At 41.8% G+C, this 24,933-nt stretch overlaps 1 protein-coding gene across 3 annotated transcripts in view; it reads right to left on the bottom strand.

The window, feature by feature from the left end:
* Positions 1–24,933, bottom strand: part of MAST4 (microtubule associated serine/threonine kinase family member 4) — a 513,577-nt gene that overhangs the window by 259,713 nt on the left and 228,931 nt on the right. Inside the window, exon 1 of one of the 3 annotated variants that reach the window (XM_066602816.1) lies at positions 22,434–22,503. The exons of the other annotated variants lie outside the window; for them this stretch is intronic. Coding sequence (XP_066458913.1) covers positions 22,434–22,472 — 39 coding nt within the window. The 5' untranslated portion in view covers positions 22,473–22,503. Of the gene's footprint in view, positions 1–22,433; positions 22,504–24,933 lie in introns of those variants that run through there. 3 annotated transcript variants of the gene reach the window in all.

The raw sequence follows: 24,933 nt of genomic DNA, 5'->3' as shown, positions 1-24,933 counted from the left end.
TGCAGAAAGCCATGCTTCAGTGCTAGTTTATTAGGGTGACCTTTGCCGCTTCCTCAATAATACATCTCATCTACACTGCATAAATCCTCAAGGGCACAATTTTAAAATTGTGAAAATTACTGTACTTTAGTCTATGAAAAATGCATAACTTAGAGGAAAATATGGAGCATGTAGAAGAAGAAAAAATAACAGTTAATTATTAAAGCATACAACTGCAAAGCTGTCTGAATACTTCAACATAATAATGAAACCCACCTAAGTAAACCAACACTTGTGGTTGGCCGGGGTCAAAGATGCTGATTTTTCTTCAACAAATTAGAGCAATTGTACCTAAGGGAAAAAAGTTGCTAACAGATAGCATTAGAGGAACCGAAGGACCTGAGTTGAAACTCCAGAGACTGGCCTAGTCATGCATTACATGGATGCCTATTCTTTTCCAGTCAAGATGTCAGATTAGCGGCAGCTCCCAGAAGCCGGACATAGGACGATCAGATGATCATCGGGCCAGCTGTAATTGAAAAAAGGGAGTGTCTTTATGTGGCTGTATTCACGTGGGTGAGTGCGATGCAAGTCAGTGAAAAACCTAACCTATATCGCACTCGCTTACCGGTGATTTTTAGGCATGTATGATGTGATTTGGCATTAAAAAATACACACATTTGCATCAATGTACATGCATTTTTTTTTTTTTTTTAAAGCATGGAAAAGATTTTTTTTAAAAAACGGATCGGGTTGTAATAAGTTAAAATAGTAAGAAACTCATCACACTCACATGCAAATCATGTAGCAGGCAAGTGCAATAGGTTTTCCCCTCTCCACTGCTATAGCAAATAATGGCAATTCTTGAAGAAAAATAAATAGGTCATACGGCTATTTTTTATCTCAGACTATAGGTCAAAGAGAAATATCGGCTGTGTATTAAGCCATTGTAAAGTATCAGTTCTTTTTCACATGCGAGTTCTGTCCTACTCGCAATCAAACAGAATGCTAGTGTAACAATTGCCCATGTGGTTACAGCCCCCTTAATGACAGATCTGCCCATCAAATGACATAGGGCCCAGAGATTTTATCGAAATCTTGGGATGGCTGCACACGACCGAGTCAAATTATGGATGTGGGATCCTGCACCAGAATCAGACCCTGTGCCCGGCTGTTGACCCCGAATACCTGTCATTTTTGTGCATGTGCAGACGGCCTTCTGTACTGCGGATGGTAGGCTGATGATACAGAGGACATGCGCTGTACAGATTTTCCTCGCACTGTCGCTAGGTGATGGCGCAGGTCCCACAAGCTTTCTGCAGTGCCAATTGTGGAAGGGCCGCAGGTCGGATGGTTTCCATTGACTCCAATGGAAGCAGTCCGTGTGGAGCCTTCACAAAAATTTTACATCCTGCGGTTTTTCAATCACAATTGATTTCCACTTGTGTGCAAGTAAAAGCGCTTTTCCGTAGCATGCTATGAACGGTATTTGCTGCGGGAACCGCGGATGGAGCCGGCCCAAGATTACGCAATTCAAGTCCGGCTGTGTGCAGCCGGCCTCACAACGTAGACTGAACACATTGTAAGAGCTTTAGGAGCAGTTATATTGATCTTCACCAATTAACTGATACATGTTGATGAAACTGATAGATAAGGGCAATCTATCTAATATAGAAATACATTTCTGTTACAGTTCTTTACGCACAGCCAAACGACTGGACCAATCTGCACCAAAATTTGCCACGTAGGTAAAACAGGCATTTTGGAAAGTTTTAGACCAGGCTTTATCTCTCTAGAATGTATTCTCATTATATTCCTCCACCACCCCCACCATCCAAAACGAAAGCCGGAATACAAATGCAATGGCCAAACAACTGGACCAATCGGCACCAAATTTTTCACATAAGTACTTCAGGCACTTCGGAAGGTGTTAGACTGGGGTTTCTGTTTATGTTCCTTAACTCCTGGCATCAAGGCACTCAGGATACGAACAGCAATGTCAGAAGAATGAGCGGTAATGATGCAGTGGTTCCCTGATCTCCTTGACCTAATCTGTCGCCGCAATCATCGGGACCACAACAGGGCTACAGCACCGGATCCTGGTGGCTATAGAGAGGTAAGTACAGTTTACTATTTTATTATAGGGGGTCCTATTGAAGTGGGGCTGTCTAGTAACTGTCAATCCCTTTAATTAAAACCTGTTAGTGATGCCACTGGTGAGATGTGGAATGTATGAGCATAACCACGCCATTTTTCTTTTCTCACTATGATCCGACTCATTTTTATATAACTGTTTGTACGTGTCATTAAAAACACTGTTTACTACTAATATGGAGCCAACATAATAAAGTACAGACATGTGCAACACAGTGTAAGTGGCTTATACAGGAGGTGGACAAAAATATGAAAACACCATACGAAATGCATGCCTTAAGTTACATGGGATTGTATATCATTTCAATAACATGAGTAAAGACAGATTTGAAGTGGAGGTAATATGACAGATACTGCTGAGCAGAAGTGAACATCTTCCCGCGCAACAAAGTTCCATTGGTCAGGGGTTTGAGCCACTCCGCTGCTGTTACCAGCTGCCCCCAAAACAACCGAGAGCAGGGCAAGAGGTGAAGTGAACACAAATTAGGCAGGAAAGCTCAGCGCCAAACCGGTGTTAAAAGGGCAACTCAGTTCTGATTACAATCCCATGCATTTTGTATGGTGTTTCATATTTTTATCTATCCCCTGTATATCCCATTTCCTTAAAATGATGGTCCATCTGTGTGGTACTGCATTCTCCTCAATCCCTGTTCAAGTGAATGAAGCTGAAGTGTAATACTAGACACAGCCCATAAACAGGTTTATTCAAGTTTTGCAAAGAGTTTGTATCAACAGGATACAATGAATTAAAAATTCAATATGTAGCATATGCTGTAATGTAAGCAAACCATACAAATTCTTCTCCTTTATCAAATCTTTAGTTTAAAATATAATTATTAAAAGTTTTTTCAAAATGCAGGAAATTACCACAAAATTACAATATAGTTTGAAAAGAAAAGTATCCAGATAAAAACAAAAACAAAAACAGCAGTCCTGTGTGGGGAATATGCAAGCAACATAGTTGATGCCCCCAAAAAACGGCATTGGAAATAGTATGTATTAAAGGTTTTACGAAACTTAAAAAGTAAATTGTAGGAGCATGGCATTAGTTACATAAGTCATACTCGCCCTTCAGACGACCCCCTGGTCTAATGCGGGAGCCCCAATCCTCACTGCTCTGGTCACTGAAGAAGCTGCAGTAATCATGTGCCATTCACCGTACACACGGCAACTCTGCCAGTCACGGTCTTCAGTTGTGATGCTATCATGACCGCCACATAAACGATAGACTAGCAACTGGCCAAATTGTTACGTATACAATGAATGGCGGGTGACTGCTGCAGTTGCTCTTGGACTAGAGTGATAAGAATGGGGGACATCTGATAAAGTATTTTTTTTTCCTCAACAGATTCCCTTGTCCATACTGGAAAATTTTCAAAAACCTCAAAACATACAAGTAAAACTCACCAGTAGTTACAACATAATCTAAATTATAATCTGGGAACAAAGCCAATAAAAAAGTCCTAAATTACTTACTGTAAGGGCCAAGTAGAAAAGGAAGTGCAACTGTAATGGGATAAACAGTGACTTCCAACTCCGATTTATGAAGCAGCAAAAGTTCAGACAACTTCTTAATTTTGGAAGGAAAAAAAAACATTGAATGTCAATTTATGAAACATTATAACTAGAGATGAGCGAGTATACTCGCTAAGGCAAATTACTCGAGCGAATAGTGCCTTATCCGAGTATCTCCCCGCTCGTCTCTAAAGATTCGGGGGCCGGCAGGGAAGAGCGGTGAGTTGCGGGAGTGAGCGGGGGGGAGAGAGGGAGAGAGAGATCTCCCCTCCGTTCCTCCCCGCCGCTGCCCGCCCCCCGCCGGCACCCGAATCTTTTGAGACAAACAGGCAGGTACTCGCATAAGGCACTACTCGCTCGAGTAGATTGCCTTAGCGAGTACGCTCACTTATTTCTAATTCTAACATCACAATGAAAAGTGTGCCATACACATTATTTCCAACACAAGCATTCTATAGGGAAAAAAACAACAAAAAAAACTAGATAAAGATTTCACAGTCACTCGAAAATGAAGATTCAGACGCCGGACCCCATTCCTGAATAATAATAAACTCTTTCATATTCCACTAAGGTGCTCTCACTACCCAAAGGTTATTAAGGCTGTCCAGGAAATACATGTATTCCTCCAAATGTAGATTTCATCCAGGGTATATGGGATATAATTATGTGGAGGACATGTCAGAAAGGACATGTACATTCTGCTGAGACTCCCCAATATCACGGAGAGGCACTTCAGCTGGCAGATCTTACTATTTAACATGATTTGAGGTATTTTAACTCCCCACAGCTCCTAATTAATGTCTCTGCTGTCAATATATTCTTATGATGAGGTGAAAGAACTCTTCTAAATCTATAAAAACCGTCACTGGAAACCAGACATGCAAATACCTTTTATGCCGTAAAGGCTCCTCAATCACACAGAAACCGCTACCTAAGTGGAAATTCTATGTTGCCGTTTACAAGTGTCTCTAGGGATCTGCAAGATATTGACCACTTCCATCTAAGACATGACGGACACGCAGAGAAGCCAAAGCAGCTGTAATTAGTTGTTTCCTGAACATCGGCAGTCCGGATCCACACAAGTGTAAGCGTATTTACGTGCGCGTTTGCACTGTGGTTTCAGGGATTGGTGTTGCTTATTTGTAAGTGTAAGCGCATCTTTTACTCTATTTTTTTGTGCGTACAAATTCTTGCTCATTTGCATGTGAAAAAAACACGCAACCACGTTGTGATTCATAATAACGAACAGTTAATTGTAAACGAAATGCACACATGAAATCAATGGATTCTATTATCTGCATATTGCATGCGCAAAGTTTTTGTGCGTAATTGCATGTTCAAATATATCAGGCCTCAGTCACACAGGCGCATCGGCACCCGTACACAGGCGCCGATGCGCCTGTGTGACTGAGCCCTCACTGCAGGAAGAAGACAGCCGTACTTGAAGACGGACGTCTCTGTGCAGCGCTGAAGAAACACATGACTGGCAATGAAGCCGGTCACATGTTCTTTTTCCCGGCGCTGCAGAGAGACGTCCGTCTTGAGGTACGGCCGTCTTTTTCCTGCAGTAACACTGGCACTGATGCGCCCGTGTGACTGAGCCCTCAACGTAAATATCCGCTCATCAAATGAATGGCAATAGGGTGCCAAACTTAGAAAAACACTCAGTTATTTACATTTCACAAAACTTTTGATCTATTCTATACCACACGTGGGGAAAAAAACACAAAAAGCCTTTCAGTGCCTCGGTGTAAAAAGCCTTGCAGTGCCTCGGTGTAGAAATGAAAGATTTTCTGTATTCCAAAACCCAAAAAAAGAGACATGCTGGTAGTGCAGGTTGCTTGTGTCTAACCGGTAAGCTACCCTACTGCACCAAAAACTTTATCCCACTTTTCTGTTTGCAAGGGGTATTAGACATTAGTCCCATCTCATCCACTGCCCAAACATATCAATGACCAGGAGGTGATGGATTCCGCGGTCTTGTTCAAATTTTTGAACCGTGTACAAAGTTGTTTCAATTAACTAACAGGTATGTCCCTTACTATCTTCAATGCCATGTACAGTGCTCCTTCAAAAAAAACCCAAAAACAAACAGACAAAACCCCCCCCACAGATTCCACTGTTTAAGGATCCAGTTTTGTCAAAGCAGAAGCCTGTGTCTGAACGTGACATGAACTGACTTAGGCGGGATTCAAGCGAGAGTTAAGGGCTCTGTTCGGGGTTTGAATTGGTATTTTTAAAAAAAAACCAAAAAAACATTAATATAGATATAGATTTTATTTATTTAATTATCTTAGCCTGATGTGGATGCATTATGTAACTACAAGCTATGCCTCACACTCACTCATCATCATAGCATCTACAGAGAGCGCCTCGGAAAAGTAGGCCAACTCTTATGAAAGGGGTCTAAAAGAAAATTTGTCCTTGTTGCCCATAGCAACTAATCAGTGCCAATGTAGACATGTGATGTATTGGACCTATTCACATTTATGCTAGTATTGCACTCATAGATGCACACGGGATGTATTGGACCTATGCCCATTTATGTTGGTATTGCACTCCTACTTGCAGGGTGCATCCATTTGGTTTCTATTTCTGGCAGTGTTCGTGGTTACAACCCGGTACATGGTCGTTTGATGGTCATGTGAAGCACAATATTTTTAGCTTTAGAAAAAGAGTGCCACCCTTGTCCATGGGTCACATCTGGTATTGCATCCCATCCTCTATCAAGAGAATGGGATTATGATGCAATATAGGATGTAACATATAGATAAGAATGGAGCAATTTCTGGATTAAAACCAGATCCTTCTTCTAATTCCTAACAACCCCTTTAGCATTTTACAACAGGATAAGGCAGAGTTCACACTAGCGGTTTTTTTGGTAGATCCAGTTTTACAAAAACCAGAAGTGAAAAAAAAAAAAAGTATGCTTTCCGTTCACTTCCGTCTCAACTCTATTTTTCAACATTTCAAATGGATTCTTTTTGTCTCAGTCTTTATTATCCACTGCCCTCTACGCCCAATTAGGAAATAAAACCTTATACAAAGGCCGGAAAGGAAAAATGGATAAAAATGGATAGCCTTCCGTTCTTTTCCGTCTCTCACTGACTACAATGTGAAATTTTTCAAAAGCATCAATTTTTATCCATTTTTTAAAAATTGGAATAAAAAAAGTTCAGCAGCCACTGCTTTGTTCTAGTGTAAAAAAACGGAATGAAGACAGAAAATTGGGAAATGGAATGTAACTAAAAAGGTCCTCAGTTTCAATGCTTTTCTACGACAGAAAATTAAAAAAAAAAATAGTTTTTTTCCGTTCCCCTGCTTCCGTGATGGGACAGCTAGATGGAAAGCAAAAATGCTAGGGTGAAATGGCCCCAATCTAGTCAAGTCATGTCACGTTCACATAAGTATTAACAAAACAGGAACATCAGGAGCAAAACACACTTAGATTGTCATTTTTTACATAGAAACACCTCGTTTCCCCAACAGGACGTAAGGGTTTTCCTATTAAACAGGATATTAACAATGCAATCCCTGCTCTTGTATAAATACGGCGAGCAGAAGCCTTCCAATTTACAGAATGCTTAAAAGGCCAATTCATGTATAGTTCTAATTATAGTAATCTCACATTACATCAAAGTGAATTTAGTAAAAGGCTTTAGAGCAAAGAAGTTTTGGGAACATGTACAGAAAAAAAAGAAACTTGGTCTAAAAAGGTCCTCAAAGTTTTGTCAGCAGACTAATGTTCAGAAAGATTGACATAAAAGTTGAATCCTTCTGGAGGGAAAAGACGGGTAAGTTAGAATTTCTTTGATATCACAAAACTTATTATATATGAATTTCCACATTCATTAAAATGTGTTAGATGGGTCAGTGGAGATGGGAATAAAATACTGACTACATGCCTAGTTTCCATCACTAGATTCATACATTAAATAGGATTATAAGGTTTTAGCAAATTGTCCTCAGTTAACTGAGCTCTAAAATGACTGAAGGTTGGTATCGGAAATGGATTGACAGCTCAATTCCCGAGGGCCCTAGCTGTATGGATATGGTATGCATACTACACACGGCAGTGATATGCATATACTGTACTGCATAAGTTTATATAAGTAGTGCATCTATGGTCTCTACTGTACACACTACTATATAAACCTATAACGTCCGCATCGCTGTAGTCCTAATGATGCTCAGGGACCACATTTTTAACGGATGTCAGTTACAAAATGGTAAGAAATGTGGTGCAAGCATTATTTGCAAAAATTGCACAGCTCCTCAGAATAAATATCTTGACAGGCAAGTCTGTAGTCTTGGCATGCCGATCAAATAACTATGTATAAATACATTAGGGGACGATACAAGGATCTCTCCCATGATCTGTTTATACCCAGGACTGCGACGGTAACAAGAGGGCATCAGAGGAAAGAAGGTTTCATCACCAACATAGAATAGGGTTCTTTACTGTAAGAGCAGTGAGACTGTGGAACTCTCTGCCTGAGGGCGTGGTGATGGAAAAATCTATAGAGGAGTTTAAGAGGGGACTAGATGTCTTTCTAGAGCACTATATTACAGGATATAGACATTAAATAATCAGCGTGTTGTTGATCCGGGTCTTACAGTCAGGTAGGAAGTATCAAGCGTTGATCCAGAGATTATTCCGACTGCCATTATGGAGTCAGGAAGGAATTCCCCTGAATGGGCTAATTGGCTTCCACCTCATTGGGGTTTTTTCCCTTCCTCATGGATCAACAAAGGAGGGGAGGGGGGGTTTAAACAGGCTGAACTAGATGGGACATTGTCTTCATTCAGCCTAACATACTATGTTACTATGATATCATTATGTGGACTATAGGGTCAAACTATTGCACTTAAGCACATCAGGGACAAAAAGCTGGATACAACAAAAAATATTTTTGGATTTTAGTTTTCTTAGTACAATTTTAAGTTCTAGTTCACTGTATTACTTACCAGAGTCTGAGATACCCAATGCATGACATTTTTATAGACCTGGTAGATGGCCTTTAGCCTTTTGGAAGTGAAATACAAATTCTCATGGTGTTGGATCAGCAGATTAAAAAAAAAAAACAAAAAAAAAACAACCTCAATTACAGTACAATATGTGTCCCATATTATATAAGCCCTCTTGGTATTCCTTTTTAAAGCAGTTTCCCCACCAAAATAATTACCCATCTATAATATAAGTGATAAAATGATTATTCACTGGGGTCCACCTCCTGGGACCCCCACCAACTAGGAGAATGGGGTACCATGAGCCCACCAAAGTTTTCTTATTTCACCATTCCTGCATTTTTAGTGTTCATTCATATGATTGTACAGCAGCACATGGCGTCCTTATAGCTGTTCCATGTTCGTTCTGCTTCTAGCATCTCTGTCATACAACAACTTTTTTTTCTTATTAGACTCCATATGAATCCAGTAGAAAGGGTTTTCTGCAGGCCTCCATATATGAAATAAAGTGCTGCTGTTCATCCGTAAACATTCAGACAACCCCATGGTGTCTTGGACTATCATGAGGCATGGGACTGTACATGTGTAAGGTCGGTAAGTCAACACACGGGAAGCCAACTCTTCTGCAGTATGGAGTATTCTTCTTATATACAGTCTCAGCAACAAAACCATTCAAAAAAGTCTCAATCCGAAATCTAAGCAGACCAAGCAAGAACTCCTTTTTGCCCAATTTGGGGGGTGCTCTACCATGCACTGTCTCTTTTGTCATTGAAGAACTCCAGGATTCAAGGTTACTGAAGCAAATAGTCACGTTAAGCTTCAAAATCCCCAACTCTCAGCGCAGAATTCATGTAACAATACCCTTAAGTATTGATTTTCTCCCACCGAACTTACAGCACTTTAACAATAATTTATATAAACGGATAGTAACTACAGGTTATTTCAAGGTTGGACAAATTGTGAAAGAATTATATGGATGTATTAATACAAGTGTCCAAGTAGTTTTCAATTTTAGGTAAAAGTTTAAAGAGTTTCTAATTCTATTTTTTCAGGACATTCAGCTCTATATAAGGCTGTATAAGGCTGCCCAATGTAAGCAATAGTCACTGATGGGTCTAGAAATGCTTATGCCTATGGAAGTTCATATGCTCTGGCAAAACAAAGTTATACTGACTTCTGGAGTGCCCTTATTAGCTCCTAAGGTCTGCAGCAATATTGTCTATCCTCCTGCAGCAATTTAAAGGGAACCTGTCACCTGCCTGAAGCGCCATAAACTAATTTATGGTGCGGTTAGGGCAGGTGACAGGGAGACCAGAGAGGTATTTTCCATATTCAACCGCTTCCTGGTGCCCACCTACAAATCCTACGCGCCAGCCAAAAATCTGACTCTTCTCAGACTCCCGTGCAAGCGCTCTTCCATAGATTTGTATAGGAGAACTCACTCATGGGACTCTAAAAGAAAAAAATAAAGTGTGTCAGATTTTCGGCCCACATGGGCTATACAGGTGAGCACCGTGTGAAATCAGGCTAGCATGAAAAATACCTCATCCAGCTTCCTGCCATAACAGAATCATAAGTTAGTTTGAGGCTTTAGGCAGACCTACAGGTAACACCCAAGTCACGGCCAAAGCTGACAAAAGCTCCCGAGTGGAGACATGCTACACTAAAGAGCCATTAACACTGGACGAATGTTGGGCAAATGATGCCTGACACTGGTCCCTGTGTGTACTCGCTCTCGTGCTGCTGCTGCAGAGGAGAGAGTATGGCTAGCTTGCAGCAGGGAGGTGGGGCAGCTTCAGGGGATTTCTCTCCTTGCTTTCCCCTTTGGGACTTTGGCAGAAAAAGTGGCAAATGAGGTTTAACACTGATAAATGTAAAGTTATACACATAGGCAGGGGAATAACATGTCACCATTATACACTAAATGGAAAACCCTGACATGGAAAAGGACTAAATTTAGTTAACTAAAATCCCTAACTGGAGAAACCTAGGTCAGGCAGCTGCTACTAAGGGAAATAGAATCATGAGGTGCAGCAAAAGTTGTCTAGGGATACGTAAAGAGGAAGAAAAATGTTCTCGTCATAAGTCACTGGTCAGACCACACAAGGAATATTGTGTCTAGTTTTGGGCACTGGTACTCAAGAAGGATATATCAGAGCTTGAGCGGGTACAAAGGTGGGCAACTAACGTAATAAATGGAGTCGGTGGACAATACCACCCAGAGAGGTTATCAAAATTGGGTCGACCTAATAACTATGTATAAATATATCAGGGAACAATACAGAGATCTCTCCCATCATCTGTTTATACCCAGGACTGTGACTGTAACAAGGGGGCGCCCTCTACATCTAGAGGAAAGAAGGTTTCTACGCCGACATAGAAGGGGGTTCTTTACTGTAAGAGCAGTGAGACTATGAAACACTCCAATAGCATACAGAGAGGTGAATGTAGATTGTGAGCTTCCATGGGGACAGAACCAAATATCAAGTAAAGTATTGCATAATATGCATATGCTAGAGAAAGGAGGATTATTGTTATCCACAGGGTAAAGAGTGAAAACTTGTGGATTCATGCTCAGCTGTGCTCTCCATGCGGAGGGCAAAAACAGTCTATTATTCAACATTTATTGCTGTTTGAGCCGCCTATAAGAAATAGAACACGAAATGCCTGACAGAGGCGACAAAGCTGCTCCTATCACACCTTATCTTAACCACTCTATATGGTCAATAAAAGTCAATAAGACTTTGTAATTATTCCATTTATATGTCATTTCAAACAATGCAAAACTTAGGGCCAATTCCCACGGGCAGATTTCTGCCGAAATCCGCGGCGTTAACCCGCAGCTATTAGGTTCTTTTGAACCTAATAGCACACTGCTCAAGGTGCGGAATTCCACCGTGGAATTCCGCCCCGTGAATTCTCCCATACTCACCCGCGGCATGTTCTATTTGCTGCGGGCGTACGCATGGACAGCTTCCATTGCAGTCAATGGAAGGCGTCCATCATGCTATCCGGAAGATAGCGTGAAAATGCTTCCCCGCATACCGCCGGCCGCGTCATATGACGCTGCCGGAGCGTCATGCGGGACGTCGGGCAGCGGATCCGGAGGTCAGTATGGGGTCTCTGGGGAGGCGCCGTGACGGGCTCCGCTGCGGTATTCTGCTTGCGGAGCCCGTCACGGCCGTGGGCATTAGGCCTTAAAGGGGTTGTCCCGCGGCAGCAAGTGGGTCTATACACTTCTGTATGGCCATATTAATGCACTTTGTAATGTACATTGTGCATTAATTATGAGCCATACAGAAGTGATCAAAAGTTTTATACTTACCTGCTCCGTTGCTGGCGTCCTCGTCTCCATGGTGCCGACTAATTTTCGGCCTCTAATGGCCAAATTAGCCGCGCTTGCGCAGTCCGGGTCTTCTGCTGTCTTCAATGGGGCCGCTCGTGCAGAATGCCGGCTCCGTGTAGCTCCGCCCCGTCACGTGCCGATTCCAGCCAATCAGGAGGCTGGAATCGGCAATGGACCGCACAGAAGCCCTGCGGTCCACAGAGAGAGAGGATCCCGGCGGCCATCTTCAGCAGGTGAGTATGAAGACGCCGGACCGCCGGGATTCGGGTAAGTACTACCCAGTTTGTTTTTTTAACCCCTGCATTGGGGTTGTCTCGCGCCGAACGGGGGGGGGTTAAAAAAAAAACAAAAAACGTTTCGGCGCGGGACAACCCCTTTAAGCTGCTAAGGAATGAGAAGATAATTGTTTTAACCCATGAATCGAGATGATTTAAAAACATAGGGATGGAGGGATATATGTAGATACACAGAGGAACCTTGGAAGTTGCAACATTCCTGTCAAGTAGGCCACATAGCATACAGGATGTGCGGCCGCCAAAGCATAAGGCCTGTTTCACATGGGCTACAAAATCGCACGACTTTGTAGCAATGCAACATCACTACAAAACGCATGGTTGGAGAGCCCATGCTTTCTTATGGGTTCTTCAGGCTATGAAACATCGCTCATATGAAAGAACCTATTGCAAACCATGGGCTTCACATATATGCGTCCTGTAGCAATGTCGCAACGCTGCAAGATCGTGTATTTAATCCATGTAAAACAGGCCTAAAGCTTTTGTAGTACAAAAAACACAACTGGTTCCTACCGAAAGCAATGAAATCAACTGTGCCATCAGTTTTTCATCCAATTTACCACCTGCTATGTATCTGGAGGAGCACTTACAATTCCCTGCCTAGAAGGTAATTGAAGACATCGAACATGCGATGGCGAACAGACCAAAAATTACTGCCAAGTTATAAGTAAAAGTTGAGGGGAAAGAAAACTCCAAAAACATTAAAAAAGACAATTTTATCAAAATATGCCCTTGTCAACTGAAGCTTGCCATGTTCTACAGCTGCTCTAGCAGGAGGGTTTTGAAGCAGGGGACGCCCCTCTAGGATGTTCATATTCCCTGTCAATAGGCGCATTCCTACACTTTCAATAGCTGCTGGACGTACGCTCAGTTTGGTCGAGCACTCGTGTTTTCAAACGGGTAAAGAGAAGTAAGCCGCTGATAGAAAACTCTGGCAGGACTTATCTCTTGGGAAATAAAAGGATTAGGCGCTGAACTTCAACTTTTCCCAATCCTTTATGCCCTATTATCCATTTGGGGAGAGTTGAGTGTCCCGCATGAACATGCAATAGTCGTCCATTCTCACCGAAATCGGTGAGTTTGGATGACTTTTCCCTAATAAGTATGAGGGACTTTACTCACTTTTCAAACAATTCCAATGTGTAAGGACACATCTTACTGATAAGGCAAATGGTAACATTTAGTTATCAATATGTATTTGCAGAAGAAGTAATGCAGAAATATCACAGTACAGAGTTTCAAGAAAAGAGGATTCAAACTTGATGTCTTACGGGGAATACAAGTATTTACCAAATCAGATGCATCAGGACCTTTTTAAAACTCTAACCGGCGGCTTCCAAGCTCTCTGGTGTATTAACAATCTATTGAAAGTTCTCTCTAAAACACACAGAAGTCTACTTGTACAACCATTAGCAACTGAGGCAAGAAACACAAAGCGAGCCCTGCTAAAGTCATTACCTCATTGCAGCCATAAACAGCTTTATTTAGAAAATGGCAGCAGCTCAGGAATGATAAGTACTTATCAAGTGAAGGAGAAGTATGACTGGCGAAAGATAATGGAATACTTAGTTTGGTATGAGGAGGACAGAAGGACCCTTCTAAGTACTCTTTACTTTTTGTTAAGCCTAATAAAGTGCAGGAGAGAAGATGAAAATATGTGAATATCCACATATGGGGATGCAGCCTGTGTGCTTATAGTGGAATGTAGAGGGGCCAATGCTGGTAATGTTAAAGACCCAAGGCAAACACTGTACATAGTTTCTGTATTTAAGGTATACAAGATAACAGTCCATCGAGCAATAGTTGCTGATGTGATGTGTCCTCCATGGTGACATCACAGTGATCAGCAATGAGTCACTCCTGCGGTTCTAGTATATGACGCAGAGCTGAACATAACATATCCACAGACTGATGAGCAGGAAGTGGCAACAGATGCCACCGGGAATGATGATGAATGCCTAAGGCACAAATGTAGAATTCTTTGTCTTTTTCACAATTTTATGCTGAAAGTAAACAATTTTGGTGGTCAGATAAACATGTTAAAGGGGGTTGTCCTATGAAACAAAGTTCTTCCCTATCCACAGAATAGGGGATAGCTATCTAGTGGGAGTCAGACCATGGAGACCCTCATTGATCATGAGAATAGGGCTCTCAAAAGTCCTTGAATGAATGCTGTGGCCGCGCATGCGCAACAGGTCTCCATTTAAGTCAATGAGACTGTAAAAGGTAGCCGAGCTCAAGTACTTCGCTCTTTGGCAGTTCCACTGAAATGAATGCAGAACCCAAGAGCATGTGTGATCACGACTTCCAATTCATTTGGTGACCTTTGGGACCCTTGTTCCCATGATCAGTGGGTTCCCAGAAGTCAGACCCCAATCATCAGATATCCCCCATTTAAAAAGGAATTGTCCCATGAAGACAGCCCCAAGTCCTATTAGTGCATATGGATATCATAAGTGGGACCTCTGCTAGGGACCCTCTTCTAAAAGTCAGAACTGAGAGATGCTTTTACAAAACAGGTCTCAATATGCCAGCCAGAAGCTGTCCAAGTATTACATAAGAGACCACAGCTCCCACCTGCAAAATCAGATGATCACCATGGCAGCTTTAATCTGAAAGGGGTTAAATTCCCTTTAAATGGGTATGCCTACTGTGGGAACCCAAATCCAATGTGTTCTAAATATGAAAAGCACACACGTATATTCATATTTCTAAAACGCCTTGTTCTCCTGAAATGCATTATTCTTCCTTCCAGTTGTATACAACTCACTATGAAGTGGAGTTGGCCGGCGCTTGCGCCCTTGTGACTCCCTAAGTGATCATCTTCTGGGTGGCCGGGATCTGAGGAGAGCATTGCACGCTAGCTACTGGCCCAACCCAACCCTTGCTGTTAGCACTGGTGTACAGAATCTCTTCTATGGAAAGAAATAGAGTGCGGCAGTAGTCAGGCCAGGAGCTAGTGTGCATGCGCTCCTGAGATTGCGGCCATCCAGAAGATGATCACATGGGGAGATACAAGTGCCCAAGCGTCGGCCACCTCCAATCCATAGTCAAGGTGGTCTGTTCCCCTGGCAATGAGCTGCATGCCACTAGAAGGCAGTATAAAGCATTTCAGGAGAACGGGGCGTTTTTGAAATATGAATAATGGATAGGCGCTTTATTTTCATATTTAGAACACATTGGAATGGGATTCCTGGGATGGGAATAGCCCTTTAAGCCATTTCCAAAGAAAGTTACAGCATCTGTTTTTCACAGCATATATTCCATTTACTGCGGTAGTGTTTAGGTAGTAACAAATCATCTATATAGGATGAACTCCAATGAGGGCATTGTTCTGCTGAAGGGACTGCAGCAGCTGTGTACAAAACGCCACCTCCATCTTACACCTTCAGCATACTGAGAAGGAGAAACATCTAGAATGAATTTGTTTAGAAATCCATAATGCATTACAGCTACAGGACTTTACACTGAGCTTTCGGAATAATTTTGCATGTGTGAAAAGTATAAAAGGTGTGAAGTCGGAGTTATGTGGACAGTGAACTAGAACAATTGCAGACCTATGTGTCCTGACTACTCACCTGTTAGGACAGACGTATAGGACGCTGCGCAGTACTGGGTGCTTATAAACTATAGGCTGAAGATAGTTAACTTTTTTTTAATTTTTATCAGGCTCCATCTGGGGCTAAAATAGTCCTAACTCACAGCTATGTAGAAGAAAAAGAAAGATTTGCGGAGATGGAAAACAGTCAGCCCATCCCTGGGCGTTGCGAAATCGCACAGCGAATCTCCCCCGCAGGAGCCAGCAGACGGATCTACGCATGCTGCGAATTGCCGCTCGCGAGTGGAAAAATCGCAATGATTCTTTGTTTGTGGACAGGGTGGAGCGCTTTTCATAGCAACGCTATGCAAAAACTTTCACTGCGTTCCCCGCGGCCGGATTATCGCCACGGGGAACGCAAAGAAAATACACCCATGGACAGGCAGCCTTACTGTCCCTGTATACTTACAATATGTCCTGCATACACTGCAGCAGACAGTGCCTGGGTCCCACATGGCAGACCACTGCCAATCACGTATTGGTAGGAACAGTCTCCAATATGTGGCTCTCCGGATGCTGCAGGACTGAGCTCCCAGCATGCCCTCATAGCCATGTGAGTTGTAGTTTTGCAAAAAGTAGAAAGCCACAGGTAGGAGACCCCTGTCCAAGGGATAGGACATCAACAAGTTTTAAGTAGAAGTCACAGGAGAAGAAGTAGTATGGCGTTTTACCAACACTTCTGCCACATCATTCTGGAGGGCTGTCCGCTTTTACATATTTTAACCAAATGAATATGTGCAGAATTACAAGCAGCAAGGAACAAAAAAGTGCAAACATTGTAGAAAGAGTTAAGTAGGTAATATTAAGGGAATTTTATAGAAGGACACAGAATATAACCCCCTGAGGAATAAACATTCATATTAATAAAAGATACACATTACAGTATATGTCTAATGAAAACAAAGGTTTGGTACCGTGTTAGCCAGTAGAGCAAAATGTGATTGTCCTCAGCAGGAGAAACCACATAATCTTGTAGATATGATAGTATATGTCTATATGCTACATTCATGTAGGTATCACACTGCCTTTATCTAGACTGAATACATTTTAAAACAGAAGGTTTCTGATCATCGCCACCTGGTGGCCGTTTGTGTTACTGAAAACGTGTAAAAGCTTCTATAAAAAAGTTTAATTCTTTTCTTTAGTATACTTTCCTTTGCAAAAACTAGAAAGGGAATGTCTCACACCATGCTGCTACTATCCTTGCTAAACCATGCCACATTAACCGTGTCTTCACCATATCAACAGGTCTGTCTCAATATAATAAGGATAATCAACATTTATTTAGTGCCAACATATTCCGCAGCACTTTACAAGCTAGAGAGAACATGAACAGAAAAAAAAGTCAGTTCTCACATACTATATCAGACCGATAAACAATAGACGTGAGGGACCTGCTCACAAGAGCTTACAATCGCAAGTCACAAGAGGTAACAGTGCTTGTTCTGTACATTGGTCCAGCCATCTTTTAGATAAATAGGGAAGTATACATAAAGCTGTATGAACAGTCACCAGCCAATATCTATATACAGTATGTATAGTTGTAAAGTGCATTAAAGCTGTAAGAGGTGGAGTGGATACAGAGGGATGAAGGAGTTGGGTTCAGATCCAAAATGTAGAAAAGGGCTAGTTGGAGAAGATTTCGATTAATGAATGTGGTGGGCCTCTCTAAAAAGATGTACTTTTACGGTTAGCCTAAAGCTATAGGCGCTTGGAATTAACCTGATTGTCCGGGGTAGCGCATTCTAGAGAACTGGTGCAGCTTAGGAAGATTCTTCGAGGCACACTTAAACCTCAAGTGATCTTATTGACTCTATTGCATTTTCATCACTTCCAATTTTTCTACATCTCTGATTAACTGAAATTGCAGTTAAAAATACTAAATTACTTTTATGATTAGATTTTATATTCTTTTTTTTAAATTAGATTCTTACTGAAAAAGTTTTTTTTATCACAATGTCTTGTAATTATAACAGTATGCATCACACAGGTATATTCATAATTAAGCATAAAAGGTAAGATCACAAATGCTTTGTGTCCGCATAGATGAATAAGAGAAATATAACATTACATGACAGTGAATGCTAAAGCTGTACTTAATATAATTGGTAGAAAAAGTGAATACTTTGGAATTACCTGGATTTGTGCATTTTTTACTAATAAAAAGTGGTTTATTTGTTATCGAAGTCAACTTTTTAGATGCACACAATCTAACTAATCTAATAATATACAAACAATTGTGGCATGATTTCAAGATGGCTTCAGCAAGGCATCCCAGAAATATTGATTAACTGAATTACCATTTTCAAGCAGAAATGGTCTAAAATTCCACAACATTGTGCAAATCTTATATGCAGCTACAGGTAAAGTGTGGAGGAAGTGATTTCCATGATCACTCTAGTATATATAGGACCACATATAGAAATAAAAAAAAATACAAATATATACAATTATGAATTAAAAATATTATACAAACAAATAATAAATCTCCAATTAGTTTTGATTCCCAACTCTCTTGTACCTCCTTTAGTTCTTCTCGCCCTACTACTTGCATTATTGACTCACTTCCTTAAGTCCTCCTCCCAACCATCACTTCACAATACTCATCCTTTTTCTTCTAGTCGCTTTCCTTCTTCCAGTAAACATGCTGTCATTTACCCATTACTAAAGAAACACAGTCTCTTGACTTGTCCTGTGCTGCCAATGACCAACCTGTCTCTAATCTCCCCTTCATCTTCAAACTCCTGCTCTACTCTCATTTAACAAGGTATCTTAGGTAACTCTTCTTGATCCCTTACAGTCTGGATTTCGCTCTCTACATTCTATAGAAATTGCTGTTACTAAAGTGTCAAATGATCTTCTAATGACTAAATTGAATGGCGACCACACTACTGATTTTTTTTAGATCTCCCTGCACTGTTTGACACTGTAAATCACCAAATTTTCCTCAATATGCTCTGCTCTATTGGCCTTAATGATACTGCGCTTTTCTGGTTGTCGCCCTATCTTTTTAACAGCTCATTCAGTGTATGATTTACCTTTCTGTCGGGGTTCCTCAGGGTTTGGTCTTTAGTCCACTCCTCTTTTCCTTATACATGGCCCCTATTGGATAAACCATCAGTAGATTTGGGTTTTCGATACCATCTCTACGCTGATGACACCCAATTAAACTTCTTTTCATGACATCACACTTTCGCTACTACAAAATGCCAGTAATTGTCTGTCTTCCGTCATAACAAACTTCTTGTGTTCCCGCAATCTACTATTCTGATATCTCCATCTCAGTCTGTGTACCACCATAACTCCGTGGCAGCACACCCACTATCTTGGGGGTGGATCTGACTCTTCCTTCATTCCCCATATTCTGTCACTTGCTTGCTTACAACATCTGCACCTCAAAAACATCTCCTAAATCTGTCCTTTCCTCACTGTGAAGGCAACAAAAAAATGTTAGTCACCCTTATCCACTCTGATTACTGTAACTCGCTACTGATCAGTCTTCCCCTCGCTAAACTTGCTCTCTCCAAACCATCCTAAATGCAGCACCCAGGCTTATTTTCTTGTCAAACCTGATGCATCCACCCTGTGCCAGTATCTGCACTGATTGCCCATCAAATATAGAATACAAATATAGAATCCATAAGGCCTGCCACAATGCTGCACCACCCTATATCTCCTCCGTCATGTCTGACTACTGCCCTACCTGTGCTATCCACTCTGCTGAGGACCTTAGACTAAATTTCTCTCTAATTTGAACCTCCCACTCCCATCTCCAAGATTTCTCCTGAGCTGCACCAGTTCTCTGGAATGTGCTATCCCAGATAATCAAGTTAATGCCAATGCCCACAGCTTTAAGCATGCCCTAAAAACACTTTTTTTTTTAGGGAGTCCTACCATACTCCCTAACCCAACTCTTCTCCATCTACTCTAAACTTCCCCTTGGAAACCTAAGCCCCTTCTACCCACTGCATCCCCCCCACACACCTCATCGCACCCCTTTTCTAGTTATACACAAACCTGGCTGGTGATCGACTCACCAATAATGAATTCTCCCCAACTGTTACAACCACATGTCACCTAAGACCTCATACAGCGGCTAGAACCTAACTTTTCAAGTGAAAAATCTTGCATCACTATGTCCATGGCATGTTTGCACTCTGTAGCACTGGGAGATTACAGGATGACCCGTCGACCCATATTTCCAATGATTTTTTCATATTGATCAACAGCGCATATTTGTAAAATCAATGAAAAACTAATCTTCGTGTCTTCCAACCTTCTATTGTCATCAGTCCTTTTTTAATAATCAGAAACAAATGCAACAGAGAACAAAAACTATTCACAGAAAAAGGGTATTATTTATTAATTATGGACCGACAACTGCATATGAACACTACTCCGGATAGGGTCCCCCCTGTAGCACGTTCCCAAGTTGTACGAGCTGTTAAGTGCTTTGCGTGCAGCAACAGGATACATTGAAGCTTTTCACACGCACAGAGCAGGCAGAGACTGATGTGAACCTAAACTGCTGGCCAAGTATAAATGTGCTGACAATCTAGCTGGCTTCCCGGGCGAATTCAGCCACACCATGACATCACCCACTTGGATAATGATTCAACTGTTCTAGTTGGCAGACACATTGTTTCAGCGCCAACATCAAAACATTTCAGAAAATTGGTGACACAACAGAATAAATATTTCCCACTCCCCTAAATGCCACTGTTCTGTCTAACATAGTTGTTGCAGGGATCTCTGTATCAGTGCATCGTGTGACACTCTACAGATAGATGTGTTTGTTTTCGGAAGTAGGATACAATAGAAGGCTGATGTACTGGAAGGAACATGCGTCCATTGTGCAGCGGAGGACGCAGAGGCCATTCAAACTTTTAACCAGTGAATCCCTCATCCTTTACTTAGTCGAAAAGAAAAAAGGCAGGGGTCCCCATCTGACCTGTTGCAAAACTACAAGTCCCAGCATGCCCTGAAAGCATGCGACTGTTAGCGCATGCTGGGAGTTGTAGTTTTACAACAGCTTGAAATACATTATAATAAAGCTTCATAAGAAAACACATTTGCCGACTAAACAAGAGATTAACCATTAGGTTGCATTCACGCGGGTTAGTGCGATTTTGCTCAGTGAAAAACGAATAGTTCTTCATGCGATTTTCACGTGTTCTTCATTGATGTGCACTTTATGGTTCTTTTTCCCCCATGTAGTCCCCCATAGTAACATATGTAAGAAACAGATCACATTTGTATGCATTTGCGTAGCATGCGAGTGCGATCTGCTTTTTTTTTTAACGTTCCCATAGAAAAAATTGGGGAATTCCTTAACAAGAATCGCCAAACATGCATTGGACAAAAGTAGGACCCGCAGCAATTTTTGAAACTCAGATTGTCCATCCAAGTGAAAAACTGCAAGTGTGAATAAACCGATTCAAATGAATGGGTTCTTTTTCAATGCAAGTTCTGTCCATCTCAGCCTTGGACAGAATTCATGCGTGAAAAACACCCGTATGAATAAAGCCTTAAGTAGAAATGAGAAAAAAACGTTTTATCCCATTCTCTGGTCGATGGATGGGAGCATAGCTTTGTTGAGTACTTCCTTAAATCAGGTTCCACGTTTGTTCGCCCAATGCATCCTAATAGTCGGTGAAAGGCAAACTGATTCGCGAAACACGGCTGAGGAAGGCTAGCTGAAACTCGGCCATACATAGGCTAGTTTTGTAGACGTAGCACAGCGAGTTTTTGTGAAAAGTTGCACCACTTTTTTTATTCATTTCCAAGGTAAAATATAAGCTCTGCATGGAACTTTATGCATGAAATTCTAAATAAAATTATTTAAAAATTAGGAGGAAGAAAAAATAAATAAAAATTGCGCACAAGTTGCATGACATAACTAGGTACAACTTGTGTTACACAACTGACTGCTGCAAGGAATCACGTGTACGAGTAGCCTTCACCTTAAGAGTGTTTCCCGAGACATCTAATAAGGTCTTAGGATCTTCTTAAATCTCTCTAAGTATCTAGGCTCTAGTGAAGACCCCCTGCTGCCACTGCAATGCTCGTTTTCCTCCTCCATAAATGCATGTACACGTTCAGCCTTTCACACTTGTGCTCCCTACCGCCCAGTCCCATTCATCAAATTCTTTATGTAGTGTCCAATGGCCCAGCCTCCGTAAAACGTGTTCCGATTAATCTACCTGTTTGCAAACTAAGTCTCGTCTGAGCACTTGTATAATTTACTCACTGCAGAGAAGAGTGAATGCATGCGACTACCATACAGGAGACGGCGTAGACGATCAAAAGGCAATCCATTCACACCCTGTGCTTGTTACTTGTTGTTACAATGTATCAAGTTCAGCATTATTCTATGCTCACCCAGGCAGCTGGCTACATCTGCACAGCACACACATCTTATTCCTGCTGCTTAATGCACAGCACATGCACACAGTTCCTATTGCAATCCCTGAGCCTGCTGGAACCCAGATTCCTTCTCTCATTCCGCTCGCCGGAGTGGAAGCAGCCTGAACTTTGGAAGTCTGGGAATAGAAGACGATGGATCGTGTCTGGCACCTACCTGGAGTCCTCTCCTCCTAAGGATGCTGGATTCATCCATTGCTCCGTCTATAGGTCCTGCTGGTTCTTGCTCAGGAGCATAGCCATGCTGTAGAGTACAGTGTACCTTAGACTTCTCCACACTAATTCACATCCTAGCAGCTGCTAAACACTTACATCACAGCTTATCTGATTGGAGAGCGCTTCGTCAGCTGACCAGGCTTTAGCTATTCACTCCAGCAACTTCAGAGATCATGAATGCATGCAGTACTATGGAGCACCTCGCACATTCATCCAAGCTGGAAGCGGCTATTAGAGGAAATCCTGGGAGTATGGTTAGGATCAGAACAATACTGCTGGCATCCTGTGCTGACAGCTAAGTGCTGGAGGTCAAGCAGTTTGCGGGGCTGCTAGAAGGTCAAAGCGGCTGAGGAAATCAGCAATGACACCTCAGCAGAGGAGCCAGATGATGGAGGTGATGAAGAATTGGGGCACAGCTGGCCGGGGAAGCAGCACAACCAAGTCTGGCTCATCTGCCGCTGCCAGAGAAAACAAGCCCTATCAGTCTGCCTCCAACACAGTCCACAGGCAATCCACCCAATAACTGAAATGCACACAAGGAGATTAGACTGAGGAGATGAGAGAAGAGTTCATTTAGGGTGAATTTACGCAGGGCACATTTCTTGCATAAATTGCAAATCTGTTCCATTCATCCGAATGGAGTTGTTTCTGCAAAGCAAAGCACGTGGGCTTTCTGGAAGCTGCGGTCGTATGAATGGGACAGCGGCGGACATTGCTGCTGTGTGGGAATTCACCCTTCACCTCGGGAGAAACTTTACACAATATATTAAAAAGCCACAGCATGGGCTTGTGAATGTATATTCGGTCCGTCTGCTGTCTGTGACCGGACCTATTATAGTCAATTAGGCTATACACACAGGGGCGCTTTTTTTGCATGTGAAAAAAAATCGCAGCATGTTCTATTCTGGTCCGTATTAGCGGAAGACGACATGCAATGTCCACTGGCGTCGCGTCTTGTACAGCGCACAGATGCGTGTCCACGCGCTGTACGATGTGAGTTGCCTCTATGAAGGTTAGGCACAACTCACATACGCCCGTATGCATAAGCTCTAAATATCATTAGGAGCAAAATCATAGAATTTTAGCATATGGGTATATTTACAAACAATTTTCCATCGGACTGAGAAAAAAATTAAATTAAAAATCGGACAGACATAGAAGACATTCATTGTAATATAAATACTCACATGGGCTTTTTTTTTTTTTTTTAATTTTTTTTTAATTTAAACTCTCCGGGGAACAAAAAAACATTTAAAAATAAATAAAATCACAGCCTGTCCTATTTCACCCATTCACATCTATAGGTGTGTCTAAAAAAACAAACTGCACTTGCATGATGTGAATGCAATGCCTTTTAAATGTATGTAACCATGGTGACCAAAAATTTTTTTCTTCAAAAGTTAGGAATTTTTTTTTAATACGCACATGAAAAATACACACAGAAGATGGAAATTGTACGGTAAAATCGCAAACCGCTTGAAAAAAAATTAAAAATGTAAAAAAATAAAAAAAAATAAAACAAAATCACAAAAGTCGCAAACAGATTTTTTAGGGACCAAATTCACAAATGCCCGCATGAATATACCATTAAAGTGGTATTCCTGTGATCACCAGAATGTGGGTTAAGTGTCTGGGAAAACAAAAGGAGTGGCAACACATAGGTTCGGCTACTGCTCCATTCATTTCAATGCAAGAATAGGCAAGTTCAAACGCTTCACAATCTGCAGTACTCATTGAAATGAATGGAGTGGTAGACGAGCAAGCACGCTGCTACTGCATCCATTTTGGTCAGTCTCTCAAAGAACACAGAACCCCCCCATTATGGCGAACAGTAAGGGTCCCAGCAGTCGGACCCCCACCAATCAGCTAGTTATCCTCTATCTGCAGGACAAGGGCATAGCAATGTCACTGGAATACCCCTGTAAATAGACAGTTTTACAAGCAGGAAGAACATGAGCCATCTAGAGGGCTGCAGGGAAATTTCATGTTTGAACCTGGAGATGGCGCTGTGGAATATGTTGAGGCAATTTTCCTAGAGTAAAATAAAGTTTTTTTTATGAGCAGAGAATGGGACAAAAACCATACAATACTTACGGCTAGATGTCCCCTCCCCCCAAGGTAACACAGGAACTCCTACAGTGGTCATATGCCATTCATTGTTCATAGAACTGCAACAGCCCGTTGTCAACTGTAGCAGTGATAGTACTATGGACCACACAGGACCACGGGGCCAGCGATTAGCTGCAGTGCTTATGTAAAGCACCTGGACGCTGCAGGGACTGGAGTGGTACCTAACCAGCGGGTACTGAATAGCTCGTTATTTTCTCCCATTCCCTGCCCATAATTTTCTTTAGTCTTGGAAAAGCCCTTTAGGTGCGTATTCCAGGAGTTGGATGTAAAATCCCTAGTCTATCAAGTGGGTGGCCTCTACTGCCTCATCC

Source organism: Eleutherodactylus coqui, chromosome 5, assembly GCF_035609145.1.
Source record: "Eleutherodactylus coqui strain aEleCoq1 chromosome 5, aEleCoq1.hap1, whole genome shotgun sequence".
Lineage (NCBI taxonomy): Eukaryota > Metazoa > Chordata > Amphibia > Anura > Eleutherodactylidae > Eleutherodactylus > Eleutherodactylus coqui.
This window is presented reverse-complemented; position numbering and strand designations above follow the sequence as displayed.